At 48.0% G+C, this 18,609-nt stretch overlaps 1 protein-coding gene across 1 annotated transcript; it reads left to right on the forward strand.

Moving 5' to 3' along the window:
• Window positions 1-3,145: 3,145 nt before the first annotated feature.
• On the forward strand, window positions 3,146-11,375 carry Crabp1 (cellular retinoic acid binding protein 1). The gene is made up of 4 exons (XM_021172820.2): window positions 3,146-3,331; window positions 3,842-4,020; window positions 6,657-6,770; window positions 11,091-11,375. Exons 1-4 carry the CDS (start codon window positions 3,262-3,264, stop codon window positions 11,139-11,141), a joined length of 414 nt encoding a protein of 137 aa, XP_021028479.1. The 5' UTR covers window positions 3,146-3,261; the 3' UTR covers window positions 11,142-11,375.
• The last annotated feature ends 7,234 nt before the right edge of the window (window positions 11,376-18,609 follow it).

The raw sequence follows: 18,609 nt of genomic DNA on the forward strand, positions 1-18,609 counted from the left end.
ACATTTGTGGCCCTTTGTCCTTGGTGAAAGTTTTTGTTTGTTTGTTTGTTTGTTTGTTTTGCCTGCTTCTTAGGCCATCTGCCTCACCCCTTTCCAGTTATGTAGTTCAGCCACACTGGAAAACACGTAGTTCTACATAATCAGACAACATACACTCCCATCCCCCTCAGGCCTGTTCTTCAGGTTCAACCCAGGCTAGACCACCAACCTGCCAGCAGGCACCGTCAGTCAGCCCATGTGGTAAGCACCGGTTCTAGTTTCTCCTCAGTAGAACAGGGAGCCCTCAGCAACAGGCCCCGCCTGGATCCTCTGTCCTCGGAGCTGCACCCAGTTCCTGTTCCAGACAGGCCTTGGCAAAGGTTCACAAGCAAGAAGGTAAAGAAGCAGGAGAAAGGGAGTGGGGGTGCGGGCTCAGAGGATGTAGGGGACCCAAGAGCTGGTTCTCCCCTACTCAGCAGAGGTCTTTCTCTGGGTCCTGAGTATGGCTCCACAGAGGAAGCATGGTGAAATGTTTCTGTGGCCCTCTTGGTTTTGGTGTTTCCTGGTAGCCAGAGTCCCAGTGACAGCCTACTTCCCACCTGGACCCTAGGTTTTATGCCCAGGCAATGCCAACCTGGCTCCTAATGAATGACTCCTCCTGCTTCTCCCTCTCTCTCATTTTGGTTTTGCTGTGAGTGGTGTGTTTGTATGTATACATTCATGTATGTTTGCACATGGGTGCACAGGCACATGGAAGCTAGAGACTGATGTTAAGTAACTTCTTCAATCGCTCTCTATCTTGTTTTATGACTCAAGGGAACCTGGAGACACCCGACACACAGCTAGACTGGCCGCTGAGCGCCAGCAATCCACCTCCCCACCACACCTGGCTGTTTACCTGTGTGCTGGAGATCCGAATTCCGCTGGCATGTCTGCGCTTTAAGCGCTTTACCAACAGAGCCATCTCCCCTGCTCTTAACCATGAATCCCTCCGTCTTCCCATTCTCTCCTTTCCCTTCAGTCCATGCGGTATCTTTGCTGTAAAACCTGCCTACTGCTGTTCTGCCTTATCCAAGGAGCCATCTTCACTAGTTTTCCCTGGGCTACAAACTCTGCTTTTCCAGCTCCCTTAGCCTCCAGCTCCTAACCCCGACTTTAATGGGTAACGCCTTGCTGGCCAGAAGTATCAAATGGAGGTGGAGGCCTGAATTAGCTTCATGACACCCCTCCTTTGGCCCCATTGCTGTAGGGACAGGATACCTAGCTTGTAGATCCCAGAGCACAAGGTATATACAGAGCCACCCTTTTCAAAGATTAAATATTTCAAGATGGAGGGCTTGGGAGAAGCTCCGATGAGAAAGTGTCCAAATACGAAGACCTGCGTTCTGATCCCAAGCCACCACATGAAAATACAGGCATGCGCAGGGGAGGTGGACGTGGGATCAATCGACCAGCATCGGGGCTTGCTGGCCAAACAGTCTTGCTCAGTTGATGAGCTCCAGATTCAGTGAGGCCCTGTCTCCAAGAGTATGGTGAAGAGTGGGTAGAGACCTCAGACATGTGCACCTGCACATACCACACATAAGTCATAAACACATGAAAGCAAATAAATGAAATACTTCAAGATGTCCATACCAGAGCTGCTTTCCGTTTTCCAATTCAGTTACCAACTTCTTCTAAGCATACGGCCCCTATGTGGGCACAGATGGCACATGTAAGAAGTTGTTGTCCCCACACACCCTTCCCCAGCCCACTCCACTCTCCACTCTCTTGTCTTCATCTGTCTTAGATGACTTCTCAGGGCCCCTGGGCAGAGGACCAATTGTAACCCCTTCTAGAAGTACAGAGCCCCTCTTCTGTTAGCAGCATTCAGCATGAACCAACCCCAGGTCCTCGGGGAATCCTCACCCCACAATCACCTCTAGGCTTCAGAACATCTGCATCTTTTGAGAATCGATTCACTTCCGAGCCCCACCTGGCTGAGCCTGAGGAAATGAGGGTGCATTGATCAACTTTGATCGCTGAGCTCTAAATGGCCTATTTTCTCAGGGAAGACTGGACCAGAAGGAATCCTGTCAATTCCGAGGAAAGTAATCTGGTTAGGACCTAAACAGAATTTTACAACACATGTGTCATGAGGAGTGGGCTAGCTTTTTTTTTTTTTTTTTTTTCAGCCCATGGAGGAAAAGTGACCTTTGGGGACTTCGTGCAGCATGGTCAACGGCTGATATGGGGCCACCCGTGGCAGATTCTAGGATCCTGAATTGGGCAGTTTGGCTGAGGTGTAGCAATGGTGAAACACTAGAAAGAGGCTGCAAGGAAATATTGAGATCTGAAAGCTGGTAAGGCTCCTTAGTGGAGACTCTGGGTGCTGGCGTTGATTTTCAGATCTGTCAGAGCAAAGGCAGGAGCTAGGCTTTCTTGCTAGGCCTTCCAAGTAAGACTGCAGAGCTCAAACCTGCAATTTTACAAAATAAGCTGCCGCATTTCCCTGCATTTTGCTTGTTCAGTCCCTTCGGCAACAACAAAGGGACGGTGATGGTCTGGGCTCCCTTCTAACTTAAGCAGAAGACCTGCGTGAGAGACTTGGTTTCCAGCACCCGTTTGAACCTGCCTCAGTACCTCTGTGCCTCCATGCCCGGGATAGCAAGGGTAGGGGTTTGGCCTTTCCTGCCACTCTAATTGGTCCTCCATATGCTAACTGAAAAGCCAGAATAGAGCAGATTCGACCGGCTAGTGGCAGCCAGAAAGTATGGGTGGAAAGAAAGTGGCTTCCATGCCTATGTCCTTACTACTAACAGATATTTTCAAACATAGGCAAAAGTAGAGAAAGGATGTCGCGTTCCCCTGAATCCCCACTACCTAGCTAGCCTCCCTCCAGGCCGACCTAGCTTCATTAAACCCTCTCCCACCACCCAGTTTAAAACAGGATGTGGGCGGTGTGGTGGAGGAGGCACCAGGGGAGAGCAAGTTCCAAGCTGCCTCACTAGTGGCTGAGAAGATGAGGAATGGTGAGGGGCGCCTTAGGGCGGGGAGTCGGGCTCACCCCTCGTGGGCCACCTCCCGCCCCGCGTGCGCGCAGGGCAGGGGCGGGACCTGAGGGCGGGGCCCCAGAAGGGCGAGGAGGGCGGGGGGGGGGGGCGCTACCCTAGCGACTCAAGGCGCTTGCGGCTGGGCGCAGAACGCCAGTCTCTCTGCAACGCCGCGTGCGACCGCTCCGCAGCAGAGGTGGGTGCCTGCCGCTGCCTTCGCGCCGCCGCTACAGCCAACACCACCGCCACCATGCCCAACTTCGCCGGTACCTGGAAGATGCGCAGCAGCGAGAATTTCGACGAGCTCCTCAAGGCGCTGGGTAAGCTGGTGCAGAGAGTATGTCCGGTCTGTTAGAAGCAGCTGCGAGGCGCCCGAGTCCCAGAGAGGGTGGCCTGGGGAGGTTCAGGCAGGAGGGAGTCAACCGAGTGATGAATCTCTGTTTCCTTTGCGGTTCCCCCACCCCCAAATACGGGTCGCAGAGGAGAGCGGGCTCCGACTCCAGGGGGTTCAACTAACGTTTGCTGGACATTTGGCGCCTTTCTCGACGGTCCCACCTTTATCTCGTGCTAGATCACAGTGAAGAGCAGGGAATTTAAACTGGGGCTTTTAAAAAACCAGATCTTGCCATGAAAGCCCTGGGTAACTCAGGAAAGCCACTTGCCGTCTTTAAGCCTCGGGTTCTCTTCTCTAAAACCCAAGGGAGGACAGAGACAAGTGGGACTAATTTAAGACCCCCGTCTAAAGCCAGAGGATTTGGGAAGTGCCAAACAGGTCTGGGGGAGACCAGTGGGTGAGGACCAGCGACCCGAATCTATGCTTCCTTGCGCAGGTGTGAACGCCATGCTGAGGAAGGTGGCCGTGGCGGCTGCGTCTAAGCCGCACGTGGAGATCCGCCAAGACGGGGATCAGTTCTACATCAAGACATCCACTACTGTGCGCACCACGGAGATCAACTTCAAGGTCGGAGAGGGCTTCGAGGAAGAGACAGTGGACGGACGCAAATGCAGGGTGAGGCTCCAGAGACCGCACCTCCTTCCCGGGTACCCCCTTAAAACCCTTGACCCGCTGCAGGGTGTGTCACGGGAAGTTTGTGACCTGATGGTCCTGGGCTCAGGAGAAAGCCCTACCCGGGGTTCCCCTCATACTATCACCCGGGCGCCAAAAGGCGCGCGCGCTTGCTTTGAGCTCTGGGTGGCTGTGTGGTCCTGGTTAGTGCCTCGCTAGCGGCGCCTTCAGCGCTAGCTCTGGCTGCATGGGTAGAGAGGTTCCTGGGACCGCTGCTGCCTCCTGTTCTGCGCAGCTGCCTACTTACCTGTCATAGGTGAAGTGGCTGATCTAGCACCCCGCCCCCTGGGTCCTTGGACTGTAGGGCAAGGATTCGGATCCAGTTGCACAGCCCGGATCGCCACCCCCCACTCCCGCGCTCGTGCACACACACCCCGCACCGGTCACCTCTTCCTGCCCTTCGGTGTTCAACCGAGGTCTTTAAGGGAATGGTGAGATTCTTCCAAAAGTAAAAGAAGCAACGCACGTTCTAGTTCAGACAATGTACTAAATGTCCTTTCTAAGTCCTCAAGGGCGAAAGACAGAAAGAGGTGGGGAGGGAGAGAGGGGAAGAGAAGGAGGGAGAGAGAGAGAGGAGGGAGGGGAGAGGGAGAGGGGAGAGAGAGAGGGGAGAGGGAGGGAGGAGAGGGAGGGAGGGAGGGAGAGAGAGAGAGAGAGAGAGAGAGAGAGAGAGAGAGAGAGAGAGAGAGATTTATGAGAAATTGGGGCTTGCTATGCAGCCCTGACTAGGGTAGCCTGCAGTTTCCGTGTAAACCTGGTGACCTCCGAATACTCCTCCGTCATCCGCTGGAGTTCTAGGATTACAGGCATCCACCACTATATCTAACAAGCAAGAGAAGAGTTTAGTTGTTGTTTGTTTTGTTTTGTTTTTGTTTTCGTTTCGTTTTGTTTTGTTTTCCTGAGACATGACCCAAAGACTAAGTATCTATAACATTTGCTGTGCTATCTCATTTAAAAAGAATGTCCCCTTTCTCTGTCATGGGTTTTGTGGGTTTTGTTTTGTGCATTTTGTTGTCTTGTTTGGTTGGTTGTTTGAGACAGGATCTCACTCTATAGCCCAGGCTGGGTCCGAGTTGCCTGGATTCTCCTCTCTCCTCCAAGAGCTCGCTAGTATCAGAGTCTTCATATCACAGAGTCAATATTGCCAGCTTCCCCAATGTTCTAACATATTTACAAATGAAGCCAAATATTGTGGCACAGTCCCTTAATCCCAGCACTCCAAAGCAGAGACAGACAGATCTCTGTGAGCTCAAAGACAGCCAGACCCAAAGAGTGGAAAATTTTGGTTTTTGTAATGTAACAATATTCTAAAGAATGCAAAATTATTTCTTTTCTTTTTCCTTAGCCCATACCTGTCTGATCCAATTGTGACTCTGGTTTGGAAGGACAGAGAGACACAGCCCTAGTTACAGGCTCACTCATAAGACAATCTTTGCCCATCAAATTTGATCCCTGCTTGAAGCCAGTGAAACCTGAGGTTCAAGTCACCACATTGTTTGAAAAAAACAACAAAACCAAAATAACAACCAGTGAAAAGGACATGGCTGGCACACAGCCCAGTGGTGGAACATGTGCTTAGCATGTGCCTAGCATGTGGTGGGCCCTGAGTTCCATCGTCAGCATCAGAGGAGGGGAAAAAGAAAAAAAAAAGGAATAGAGTGGAGAAGGAAGGGTATCTACTGGAGAAGTTGGCTTGACCAGAGGCAGGGCTCAATTTGGAGCCATCTAACCCTGTCGACTGCCAGAGAGGGCAATTCTGATTTAAGAACAACAAAAGAATCATGTAACACCCTGGAGAGAGTGGGGCTTAAAAATTCCCATCCCTTCCCCCACTCCCTGTCTAATGAAGGAGTCCCATGTGTTAGTTAAAAAGTGATTATGCATACATTCAGCACCTCCCAGCCCAGCTGTATCTTACTGTGCTGTGGGGAGAAACTGGGGAAGCTATAGGGACACTCCCTTTTGCCTGGTCACCTCCAACCCCTTGAAGAGACTTCACCTTGGCTTGATTAAAAAAAAAAGTTTCTAGAAAGATGTAACCAGAAAGTGGGAACATCTTTATCCACAGAGACAGACACCCCGATTTACTAGAGCAGGCTGTGTGCTATTCTGATGAGGAATTCTGGAGGAAGGAAGGTGTTAGTCCAGAAACTGGCCATGGGCCCACCTTCTCGTCTGCAGGCCACCAGAGCCAATGCAAACGTACCGTCTCAACGGCTGTAACGTTCTGTGATTCTAACTGAGGTCCAAATTGTTTGGACAGGCTCACCGTGTTGATGGAAGTGAATCATTGTGTGCTCTGAATTTTATTCCTGGAGACGTAAAGCATACATGCCTAAGGCTTTGCTGCTCCAGGGTGCCTGTGTCTGTGTGCTATAAGGTATACTTATGCCCCATAAATCCATGACCAACACTCTGAGTTGTACTCTGTGTGGCTCAGCAGAGAAGATGCCGTGCCCTGCCGTCAGAGACCATGTGTTGCTTTTCTGTTTAGCAATTATTCTCCGGTGTTCTTTGTGTTCCTCCCCTCCCGCTGCCGAGACTGTAATTAATATCACTAATGGTTTTCTTGCCTGCAGAGTTTACCCACGTGGGAGAATGAGAACAAGATTCACTGCACGCAGACACTTCTTGAGGGGGATGGCCCTAAAACTTACTGGACCCGAGAGCTGGCCAACGATGAGCTAATCCTGGTAAGGGCCCCTGCTCTGAGGCAATCCCAGGGTTCCCATGGTGACCCTCAGAGGTGGGCCAGGCAGGTACTGTCCTTGTACTCACTGGTTGTACTCTGTGTGGCTCAGCAGAGAAGATGCCGTGCCCTTCATTTGCACAGGTTAAAATGTGAGCAGAAAGCTCCCATGGACAGTGTCAACCAGAGGAAGCCTTTGTTAAATGATTGGCAGGTGAAGGTGGGAGGGTTACCTGAGTGGGCAGGGTCATATCTGAGATTGATTTGATTACCAGACCTTTGTCCAAACTGTTCTATGCCAAGCCCAGTGGCGGGAGACACCCAGTCTCCTCTCTGGTGTGGCTTGGAATGCTGTGACTCTGTGAAACCCCCTCACCTTATACAAAATGAGATTTCCCCTGCCCCCCCCAACCATGACCCATTTTGCTAGGATAGTTTCATAAAATTTTATCATGTCAGAGCCGTACAGAATATTTTTACTCCCATCTTAAAATTCTGCTGGCCCCCAGGAGCCAGGCAAGGACATTTTGGAAATGTCTGGACATACTGGTGTAGAAAGGTGGGCTCTTTGGGGCCAGAAAGGTGAGCACTGTGGAAAAGCATTGGGCATGGAAACCTTTTTTTGTTTGTCTTTGTTTCTTCTGGGGTTTTGTTGTTGTTGTTGTTGTTTTGTAATTTTTGAGACAGGGTTTCTCTGTGTATCCCTGGCTGTCCTGGAACCCACTCTGTAAACCATGCTGGTCTCCAACTCAGAGATCTGCCTGTCTCTGCCTCTCTAGCACTGAAATCAAAGGCATGTGTCCATACCTAGCCTAGAGTAAACATTTTAAATACCCACAGCAAAATGTACCTGGTGAGGGCACGTTAAAAGCCTTTATGTTGTCTGCCCCATTCCAGTAACTCACTGTAATGCAACAGTCTGAAGGCTAAGGCAGGAAAAGTCAGGAGTTCCAGGCTACAGAACAAGACCCTATCTCAAAACAAACAAACACTCAAACAAACAAACAAACAAACAAACAGAACAACAAAACCCAACGGGTTTAACTTATTCACACCTTCCCCAGTTTTATTCAGAGGAAAGGGGGGTAGCTCACTGATAAAATAGCCCCTACTTATGGCCCCTGTGTTTCTGAACTGACTGATATCTCCCACCCCATGCTAGAAAAAGAATAGGTCCTTATGGGTGCCTAGGAACTTATATCCTTTGTTTTCCATTAGTCGTTCTGTTAACCTCACCCCTGTGAGGCTCCCTGACCCCATTACCTAGAGTTTCTGAAGCCTAAGATGTTTGCTGAGGAAAGACACCCCGGGTGACCGTGGCATGGACCCTCTCTGTTCTTCCCAAGCTCCGTGTAAAGCCCCTATTAACGGAGAGATTGAGCTGCAGCCCCTGAGATTCCTTTCAGCCCTAAAATTACACGTTTAGCCTGCAAGAAGCCCCTAAATTGAGCTGTCTGTTACTCGGAGGCTGTTTGATCTCTCCCCCTTCCTCACCTCTTGTCCTTTCCTAGGATGATTTAACTAGCTCTTCTTTCATGGACAAAGGGCTGGCTTAATTTGCAACCTGGCTAATGTTTCCAGCCTCATGGACTCAGAGAGCAATCTGAGGCTGAGACTTGGAAATCTAGGGAGATGGGCACATGCATTTTGTCGGGAACCAGAGGTGGCAAGGAATGGAGATGTGATGGTCGAGTTCTTGAATCTAGCTAAGAGTTAAACAGGATTTCAGTTTACACTGAAAAAGCGGGATTTTGGTCACCACTGGGATACTGAAGAGCTGGAGTCAGTGAAGGGCTCCGCCACATTTTGTCCCTTGCTACCCCCACTTGGCAGTTCCTCGCAGGCATCGTCCCTGGCTCAGCGAGCGTATACACAAGCCTCCGAGGGAGCATTATTTCTTGGCATTTGGGATGTGAAATGTGGGCTTTTGTTTCAAGGGTTATTATCGTTAATAAATCTGAAACGTTGGGAGATGTAATCTTCATGTAAGAAGAGGTAAGTAACTTTAGTTAAGTTGAAATAAGTGTCCCCAGAGCCAGCAGTAAATTGCCATGGGCTGTAAATCATCTCCCTTTGAAAACCGAGTATACTCCCTCACATTGCTGGGGAATACTCTATGGAGTTTCTTTCTGGAACCTCCAAGCGAGCATAAATGTATCCAATGGGAGGCTGAAAGGGCTTTTCAATTGGAGTTAGAAATGTGGGATTTTCTTCCCATGTCATGAAGCTAATTTTTTTTCCTCCCGAGTAAGCTCCAGAGAGCTATGTGGCCATAAACTCAAGGAACTCTGGGAAATCAGCATGGCTCTTAGGGCGAAACATCTAAAACGTAGATTTATGAGGGGAGATCTACTCCATCCCAATCCCCAACACGTGCCCAGGACGTAGAATATCTGCACTCCTCACTAATGGGAAAGATGGTAGACACAAAGCCCTTAAAAGTGCCCATCTTGTCGGAACTCCCTAATAATCACTGTAGGAGCACGGGATTCCTTAGCAAATATCCCAAGGGCATCTGGTCCCTAAGGACTCCAAGGGTAAGGATCCGAAACACATCCCATTCTTATATTGATTAAAATCAAACAATGGGGCTGATAGGACATTTGTCTAGTTCAGGCAAGACCCCTGGATTCTATTCCCAACATAGCAAGATAAATAAATAGACCCAACATAGCAAGATAAATAGATTTTTTTTAATCTTTAAAAAAAAAAAACTTGATGTAATTAAACCCTCAGCACAATAGTTTTAGCTTCTCTTGAATTTTCTAGCCTTTTGGGGAATCAGAAAGATGCAGGCCTTTCAACACATAAACATATAAATATACCCATATCCAGGCTGTCAACGGGGGAGAGGTTTTGTCTTTGTTTTTTGTTTGTTTAACTTTTATTTTTTTTATGTATGGGTGTTTTGCCTCCTGCATGTTGTAAGTCTTTTACAGTATGTGTGACAGTTCCTGTGAAGGGTGTTGTATCCTCTAGAACTGGAGTTACAGATACCTGTGAGCTGCCACGTGGGTGCTGGGACGCAAACCCTGATCTGAAAGGGCAGCCAGTACTCTTAACTGCTGAGCCATCTTCCCAGCCTTTTTGGTCTGTTTGTTTGTTTGTTTGTTTGTTTGTTTGTTTGTTTGTTTTTTGCACATAGGCATTGCTTTCCCTGTTCTGACTGTGAGAGTCCAGGAGAGCAGGCCTGTGAGTCATTTGTATTTGGGGGAAATTGAGACATCTTACTGATACAGGTGCTACCATTTCAAGCACCAGAAGATAAGTATCCCTTCCCATCTGTGGAAGGATTGATAGGCTCCCTCTAGCCAACAAAGAGCCATAGAATCTTAGCTGGAAAGAGCCCTCAGAATCAACTTGTTCAAAGTCGCCCTTCCCCGCAATCCTGAGCAGACCAAGAGAGGGAGAGACTTGCCCCGCTGTGGCTGCAGAGTGATGTCAGAAGGTCGATGTTCTGTTCTTGCATCTGGGACTAATGTTTTAGTTTAGAGATGATGAGTATTATAGCTATACCTCCACATCCGTGGGGGTTTGTTACAGGAACCCTGCAGAGACCAAACTGCTCAAATGCTCCTCAAGTTGCTTGTATAAAATGGTGTAGCATTTGGCCTACATACAGCCTCCTGCCTCATTCCAAGTTTACAGTCATTCCTAGTTTACTTATAATACCCAATACCATATAAGTGCCATGAAATATGTTATACTATATTGTCTAAGGAATTGTAACATGAAAAGCAGTTATACATGTTTAGGATCTGTGCAGGTTTTAAGTGACTATTTTTAATCTGTGCTTGGTTGACTGTGAAGGTGTAAAACCCATGTGTATAGAGGGCAGGCTATCCTCACATCAGGCTGTTGTCTCCCGGGCTAGATGGCTGCCTCCCAGAATGCAGTTCTGTCTTATCTCCACAGCACAATCTAGCTGGCTGCAGCCGCCCAAGCCCTTTACTCTCTTGCAGCCACTTGAAAGGACACAGAAGCCCCTTCAGAAATATCCAACAAGACATTCATCTCCCTTCAGTCTCACTTCAAAACTAAAGCCGGAAATTCACGTGTCTTAGGCCAGCAGTCATAGGTTCTGGAAGCAAAGGAGGACCGTGTATAACAGAATTCTATGCCCTAGTTAATTCTCTGCTGAGAGGGAGCATGGGGCAGAATGCCTGCTCCGTGCCTTGAGCACTTAGCGTGAGCACACAGCTCCAAGAGTTAACGTCTGATATGAAGCGTTAACAGGGCAGTCACTCATCTTGTTGGGGAAATGCTTTAAACAGTTTTGCACAGGCATCTGTCTTGATTGGTTTTCCTTTTCTTTTCTGGGCAGACATTTGGCGCCGATGATGTGGTGTGCACAAGAATTTATGTCCGGGAGTAAAGGTGGCCAGCTTGTTCCTGCTTCATGACCGGATGCAAACTCCCCTGAGGAGTATGTCGTGGCCCCACACTGCCAGTGGGTCTTTCCTCCACACACCTCTCCCCCATGAATATTAGGCAACCCCATTTTCCCTATGACAATGTTGTAGTGTCCTCCCCTCAGGCTCCTGTTGCCTTGTGTACCCTTGGTTTGGCATTTGCATGATTGTACCAGTCATTAAACTGATTGGCTGCATCTCCGGACTCTTTCTTTGAGAGGTGGCTGCTTCTGTTTCAGCGTGGGAGTCAAAGAAGGGCTGTATTGGCCTGTATAGAGTTTTTCCTCTTTGGCCCGTCGGCCTAGCCATAGTGCACAGAGCATCCATCAGCAGGCACAAGCTGAATTAGTCACGAATGATGACTCCTAGGAGGAAAATGGGCAGCACAATCCAAGACCTTTATTGGGGAGAGCACATAAGAAAGGGACTGCTTATATGTGCCAACGGACGGAGACTCCTAAGCCTAAATAAAGTCAGGGAAGGAGAGGTCAACACACCTTTGAGAGTTGCAGCCTGAGGGAGGGGCCCTGCAGGAGCAATGGGGATATGAAAAACACTGTTATTGTTAAAGAAAAAAAAAAAAAAGCCAGGCATGGTGGTGGTGGTAAGTGCCTTTAATTGATATACTCTGAGGGTGCATGAAGGAGGATCTCTGTGAGTTTGAAGCCCATCTGGTGTATGTAGTAAGTTCCAGGACAACCAGGATTACATAGACAGACCCTGGGACAGTACAGTCGAAAACTTGGGTTTGAACATGGAGAAGGACCCTGATCTCTCTTTGATCAGTACCATTCATTTTGTCCATTACGCAATGCAACGAGAATGTGGAGGAGCAGTGATCAGGGCCCCAGAGGGGATCCTATTAAAGATACTCCTTCCCAGGCCACAGCTAGGCAGACGGTAAGTAAGCAAGCAAGCAAGCAAGCAAGCACAGACAGTAGCTTTCACACTTGCCAATATTTACTTCTGAAAATGGGTAAATTTCACCCTAAAAGCTGGGGCTGGGAAGCAGCTCAGTTGGTAGAGTGTTTGCCTAGCATGTGTGAAGCCCTGGGTTTGATCCCCAGTGTAGTATAAACTGGGCTCAGTGGGAAATGCTGGGAATACCAGTACTGAGAAGGAGTACACACCAAGTTTGGAGGCCAGCGTGGGACAGATACATAAGGCAACCTTTAAAAAAGAGATGACTTAAGTGAATCTGACTTCCCTGGACCCACATCCCTCCAGGATGGCTGCTGGCTTGGCAGCTGCCTTGTCTATACCCCTTGTCTCCACCAAACCCCATTCTTATCCCTGAGTTCACTTACCTGGGCTCTCAGCAAGGTTGGGTCAGAGCGCTGGGGCCTGGAAAAGGCCAGAAGACCCTCAAGCATTCTTACTGTGCTGAGGTAGACACCTAAGGCCCCCATCCAAGAGTGAATGGGACACATGTACAGGAATCCTCACACCTCCCAGCCCAAAGCTCCCTCCACCTTGTTCCTAGGAGGCTTTGCTTCTCCAAAGATATTCATGCCCATCCAAAGATATTAGTACTACACCTGTGCCCATCCTGAGCCCACTCTTGTGATGCCATCCATGGCTTTCCCTAAAACACTGTTCCCTTTGGTCTCAATACCGTCAGGTGTTGATGTGTGAGATTGGGCTCAATCTGGGTCAGATATAGGAGGAAGCCTAATGCTGGGCTACATGTTGTCTCTGGAGTCCTGATGTGCCCATGTTTATGACCAGAACCTCCTAAAGTCCCACATACAAGCAACTTTCCTTCCTGCTCTACTCCAGTGCACCTGGGACCAGAGATTACAGGCCATCTGTGCTCTCTGCCCTAAGGTACAAAGTAGAACAGATAGGGAGACCCTTGAAGATGGAGAGGTCCCAGACTGATATGCAATGGATAGGAAACATACTCCCCTGAGAGGAGGGGAGCTGGCCACACTAGAGACTTGTGTGTTTGAATATTATGACAACTCTACCCAGTAGGTACTAACTGCGCGTAGCCAACATGAAAGGGCCAAGCAAGACTTCGTGTGGTCTGGTATCTCCCTTTTTCTGAGTTCCTGCTGCTTCTCTGCCTTCTATACATCTGGATTTGCTCCATAAGGGCTGGACTGGCTACAGAAAGGTTGAAATGGTCATCTATTCCTCACTCTGGGAGTCAGGCTGTTTCCATCGTGGTCTTTTAAAAATGCCACGTGGAGCGCATGCTTCTTGCAGATGAGGCTTCACAGGGAATCAAGAGTGGGTCAGCATGAAGGAGGCTACAGCCCTCCTTGGCTTCACAACCAGCAGGCATGGGTAGGGACATTTTGGGTGACAAGATGAGGTAAGAGCAGTAGATCACACAGAGCACCTACTGTAGATCTCTTGAATAGTATTGGTTTTCCCATATAATTGGTTTACATTTTTAGATAAAGATACAGTGTTTCTCATTCCATTATGGAATGCCTACCTCTCGTTATGTATATCCTATAGAGACGTAGGCCCAGAGATGCCATATTTCCCCAGTCTCCTCTTTTAAGGAAATAAAACCCCAGGTTTCTTTTCCTTTCCTTCCTTTCCTTTTCTTTGAAACTGTGACAGACGGTGTAAATGTGCATATGACATACACTACTTATGTGTATTAGTTACTTTTCTTTGGCTACGGTAAAACATCAGGACCAAGGAAGGCTACTTATAAACTAAAGCATTTAATTGGGTTTTTGTTTCCAGAGGGTTAGAGTTCATGACGGCAGAGCAACAGTGTGGTGACAGGAACAGCTGAGAGCTCACATCTCAAACAGTGAATAGGAGGCAGAGGCAGATGAGGAGTGGCCTACCCTCAGTGACAGTCCTCCTAAAAAGTTCCACCGCGTAGTCAATCATGCAAGCCTATGGGGGCCACTACAAGACACGAGATTAAATCTTGTTTTAAGATTTATCAGTACTGGGGGAAGCATGAACGCTGTGTGGTGGTCTGAGGACTTTCGGAAGTTGGTTCTCTCCACCCTTACATGGATGGGTTCCATAGATTGCACAGCAAGCACCATTACCCACTGAACCCACCCACAAGATTTTGTTGTTGGGTGGTTGTTTGTTTGTTTGTTTGTTTTTTGAGATAGGGTTTCTCTGTATAGCCCTGTCCGTCCTGGAACTCACTCTGTAGACCAGGCTAGCCTCGAACTCAGAAATCCGCCTGCCTCTGCCTCCAAAGTGCTGGGATTAAAGGCATGTGCTGCCACTTCCCAGCAAGATATTTTAATCTAAATAAAAATATCACTGTCATGAGAATAATATCATTAAACAGGATGTTCTAAACTTGCCTCTATCTTTCTCAGCAACCTCCAGGGTCTGTAGCAGAAAGGTCAGACTCTTTAGTGTAGCAGCCAAATCCCTCCAAAATTTGACTTCACTTCTAGTTGATTAACTAGTAGAACGTGTCTTTCATCAGAGTTGACTTCAAATTCTGGGCACACTTTCAGTTGGCAAGTGCTACAAACCCAGCCACAGCCGATCCCAGCATAAAGAAACTGTTCTGCTCTGACATGGATGAACAGAGAACACAGAATGTTAAGCGAAAGAAACAGCTCACAGCAGACCAGTATTGTAGGATTCCATGTAAACTGAAATGTCTGAATGAGGCAAGTCCCTGAAGGTGCAACGTCCATGGCGGCTGCCTAGACTGGAGCTGCTTGGGAGAAGAGGGAAGTGACAGGTTTAGTTTCTTCTTAGGGTGATAAACTTGCTTTAAAACCAATGCAGTCGTGGTTGCATAATTCCATACACTAAAAACCACTGAATTGTACACTTTACATGAGTAAGCGGTCTATGGCCACCACCATGAACACGCCTGATCTGAATGAGTGATTACACATTACATGAGCTATAGCCATAAAGTGGTTGGGTTTTGCTAAGAGAAAGTACTGGCTCCTCAGCTCGTGAACAGTGCAGAGGCTCTCAGCAAAGAAGAGCCACAAGAATGGGTCATACAAGGATCCAAACTCACAGTCTTGGGAAGCTTCTCTGTCAATCCACTTCGGCCACCCGCTTGATTTCCTTATGCAACTGGCTTAGGTCAAGGGACCACCCGTGAGCCAGTCACAACTAATGAATAAGTAGCATACAGCAGATGAGCAGATATTAATCATATGACCTCACCTCTAACCAGATTGGAGACTGTTAAGCAGGTAAGGGGTGGAAGTGAGTGGGTACGAAGAGTGGTTGGTACCACTCAGTTGGCTAAAAATCCCTGGATAAAGTGTTGAACTACTTTGAGCCTTGACTTCTTGCTTTCTGTGAAGGAACAATGATAGCGCTGGAGAGATGGCTCAGCGGTTCAGCCATCTCTTGTAAGACGATTCTAGTTCAGTTCCCAGCACCCACATGGCAGCTCAAATAATCTGTAACTCCAATTCCACGGGGCCCAAGGTCCATTTCTGGCCTCCCTGAACACCAAGAATGCTTGTGGTATATATGTACATACACCCAGGTGAACTCTCATACACATAAAATAGAAATAAATCTTTTTAAAAAAACATTGGCTGGCTGGTGGTGGTACACACCTTAGATCCCAGCACTTGGGAGGCAGAGGCAGGTAGATCTCTAAATTTGAGGCCAGCCTGGTCTACAGAGTGAGTTTCAGGACAGCCAGGGCAACAGAGGGAAACCCTGTCTCAAACAAAACAAAACAAAACAAAATTAAAGAACAGTGATACTTGGCATTGTTGGCAGGTGGATATGGGCCTTAAACTTATGGAGTAGTTTGGAGTTTAGACCCTTTTGGCTTTACATGAAAATCTCTAAAGCTCCCCAGTGCCTTAGGGCACTGTCTTTGCCTGTCCTTCTCAACCTCCTGGAAGTGGAAGCTTTTCCTATTGGCCTCCACACTGGACTCATGCTGAGAGCCCGCCTTATGCCTGTGTTCTGATGTGGTCCTATGCTGTCACTCCACATCTTCTAGGTTTCTGTCAATAGGTTGTGCAGTTCTGCATCTAGGAATGGCAGCTTACACATCTCTACACCCTATGGAGCTGGGAAAATGGTTGGCCTAAAATCCCCTGGGTCACACTGACTGAAGAGCCAACATTTTCTGAGACTCAAATCTTTGAGAACAGATGTCCTCACTGGAACTGAGACTGGGACACAAACAGAAAAACCAGATTCAGGAAATGTCCCCCTAGTAGTCACAGCTTCAAACTTGTCACAAGTTATCAGGCAGAGCCCCAGTCCCACTGAAAAGTGTGGACTGTATAGGAAACTGCTCAGGAGCAAGAAGATCTGGCATGGCCAAATTGATGGACTTTGTCTTTCTCAACCCTTGTGCCCTGGGCCCAAATCCCACAGCAGGGATTTGCAAAGACATCTTACTTTCCCATCCTGCATTGTGACTATTATTGACTGTGTGATCCAGTGTTGCCCACCGGCTCAATTGCTTTGGGGAAAGACGCCTCTTTCCTGTGAGAGGCGAGCCTGAGGAACTAGGCTGTTTACTGTCCCTAAAATTATTTACTCCTGTAAGGTTGTGATGCTTAGAGCTGGTGCAGCCATCTTGGGACCATGAAAAGAAAGCCTCAAGACTCTCCGAGGTGCCAGACAAGAGACGTAGACACTGCAGCCCCTGCTTCTCTTTAAATGCGTAAGCATGTGATTTCAGAAGAAGACGATGACTTCTGTTGCTTAAACCAGTCAGTTCTTCAGCTATTTCAGCCTCAGTACAGCTGATGGTGTTCATGACTGACTGATACACCATAAAGAACATTGGCAACCGTGGTACCACACTCCCATAATCCCATCACTACTGAGGATCACAAATTGAGGCCATTCTGCTCCACACGGCCAGACCCTGTCTCACAAATACCTAAGAGCCTTTTATTCGTGACAACACCAGGCTGTAATATAAACACTCTGACCAAAAGCCACTTGGGGAAGAAGCACTTCCAAGTCCATCACTGAGGGAAGTCGGGGAGCTGAAGGAACCGAAGGACTGAAGGAGCCTGGGGCAGAAATCATGGAGAAATGCTGCTTGCTGTTTTTCTCATGCTCAGCTAGCTTTTTAACATAGCCCAGGCCCACCTATCCAGAGAGTATGCTGTCCACAGGGGGCTGGGCCCTCAACCGACAGGACAATTCCTTTCTTACAGTCACAGGATAATCTGATCTGGACGATCCCCCAAGTTAAGACTCCCTCTGATAGTTGAAACTAAGGCAGACATCCTAGGCAGAGGGGAAAGTAATGTTAAGCTATTTTATAGATGTTACAGCCTTATTCATATGTATTCTATCATCCTTCTCAAGCTCCGCCTCTTCAGTTCCTTTTGTCACCATGGTAGCCAACATTTCGTAGCATACAGGCAGGATGCTACCAAAGGAAAGGTGGGGTAGCAAGTCTACAGATGCAGCCTTCGTTGTTCCCCCACTCTGGTCCCCACCCACTCCTTTCAGAACCGCCTGTCCTCGGGGAGTACCCCCAGGGATTTTTTTTCCTTTCCTTCTCCATTCTTAGCTGTAACTACCCATTAGTGTCAGGGAAGTTCTCAGATCTTGTCAAAAAAACACATCGCTTGCATCTATGCAATGTCTAGGAAATTGCGCTCTAAGATAAAAGAAATGCGGGATGTCAGTGGGTAAAAATTAATATTCATCAAGTTCCCAAAGGGCTAGGTAAAATGAAAATCAGGATGGATCCGAAATCACCTGGGACGAAAAAGACTTCAACCGCATGGGCAGTTGCGTTTATCTGGAAGCACCAGCGCCTCTTCTCTTTAAAAGCATCTCCAGGTGTGAACATTGGAAACCCAGGAGAAGTGAGTAGCCCTTGGTCCTTAGGTCCTTGTTCAGGTCAAGGGGATTTCTTCTGACTATTGTTGAAATGTTCGAATATAACAAAAGCAGAGAGATGCCATAGGATTCCCCTCGTGCCCACTGCCCAGCTGCTAGTCATCCAGGCCAATCTTGCTTTATCTACTCACTCCTTTCCCAGGTTATTTTTAAGCAAATTGTAGACATTTTAAGATTTCACTTATAATCTTCCAGTATGCATCTCTAAACGTTACTAGTTCCCCTGACATTAGATAGCTGCATTACCATGGCACCCTAAAAGTTACTAATAATAGCAAGTGCTACTATCTTCAAATACCTTTCCAATATATACATTTGCCTGATTGTCTCATGATTTGCTTTAACCTGTTTGCTCAAACCCGAATAGAAGTAGTCACACGCCATGATCTGCTCCGTCCCACTGATCTCTCCATCTCTCTCCTCCCTCTGCTCTGTCTTGGTCGGCTTGTTCTATTCTTTCGAGACACTGGTTGATCGTGCTTCCATTGTCAGGATTTGGTGTGTATGTTTCTCCAGCATTATTTAAAATAATTGGTACGTTGTGGGCTAGAGACAGAGCTGAAGGGCTGAGTGTTTGCCTGCCTTACGAAAGGCCCTAGGTTCAATCCCCAGCGCCACACA

This window comes from Mus caroli, unplaced genomic scaffold (genome assembly GCF_978045245.1).
Source record: "Mus caroli unplaced genomic scaffold, Mus_caroli_1 scaffold_11, whole genome shotgun sequence".
Lineage (NCBI taxonomy): Eukaryota > Metazoa > Chordata > Mammalia > Rodentia > Muridae > Mus > Mus caroli.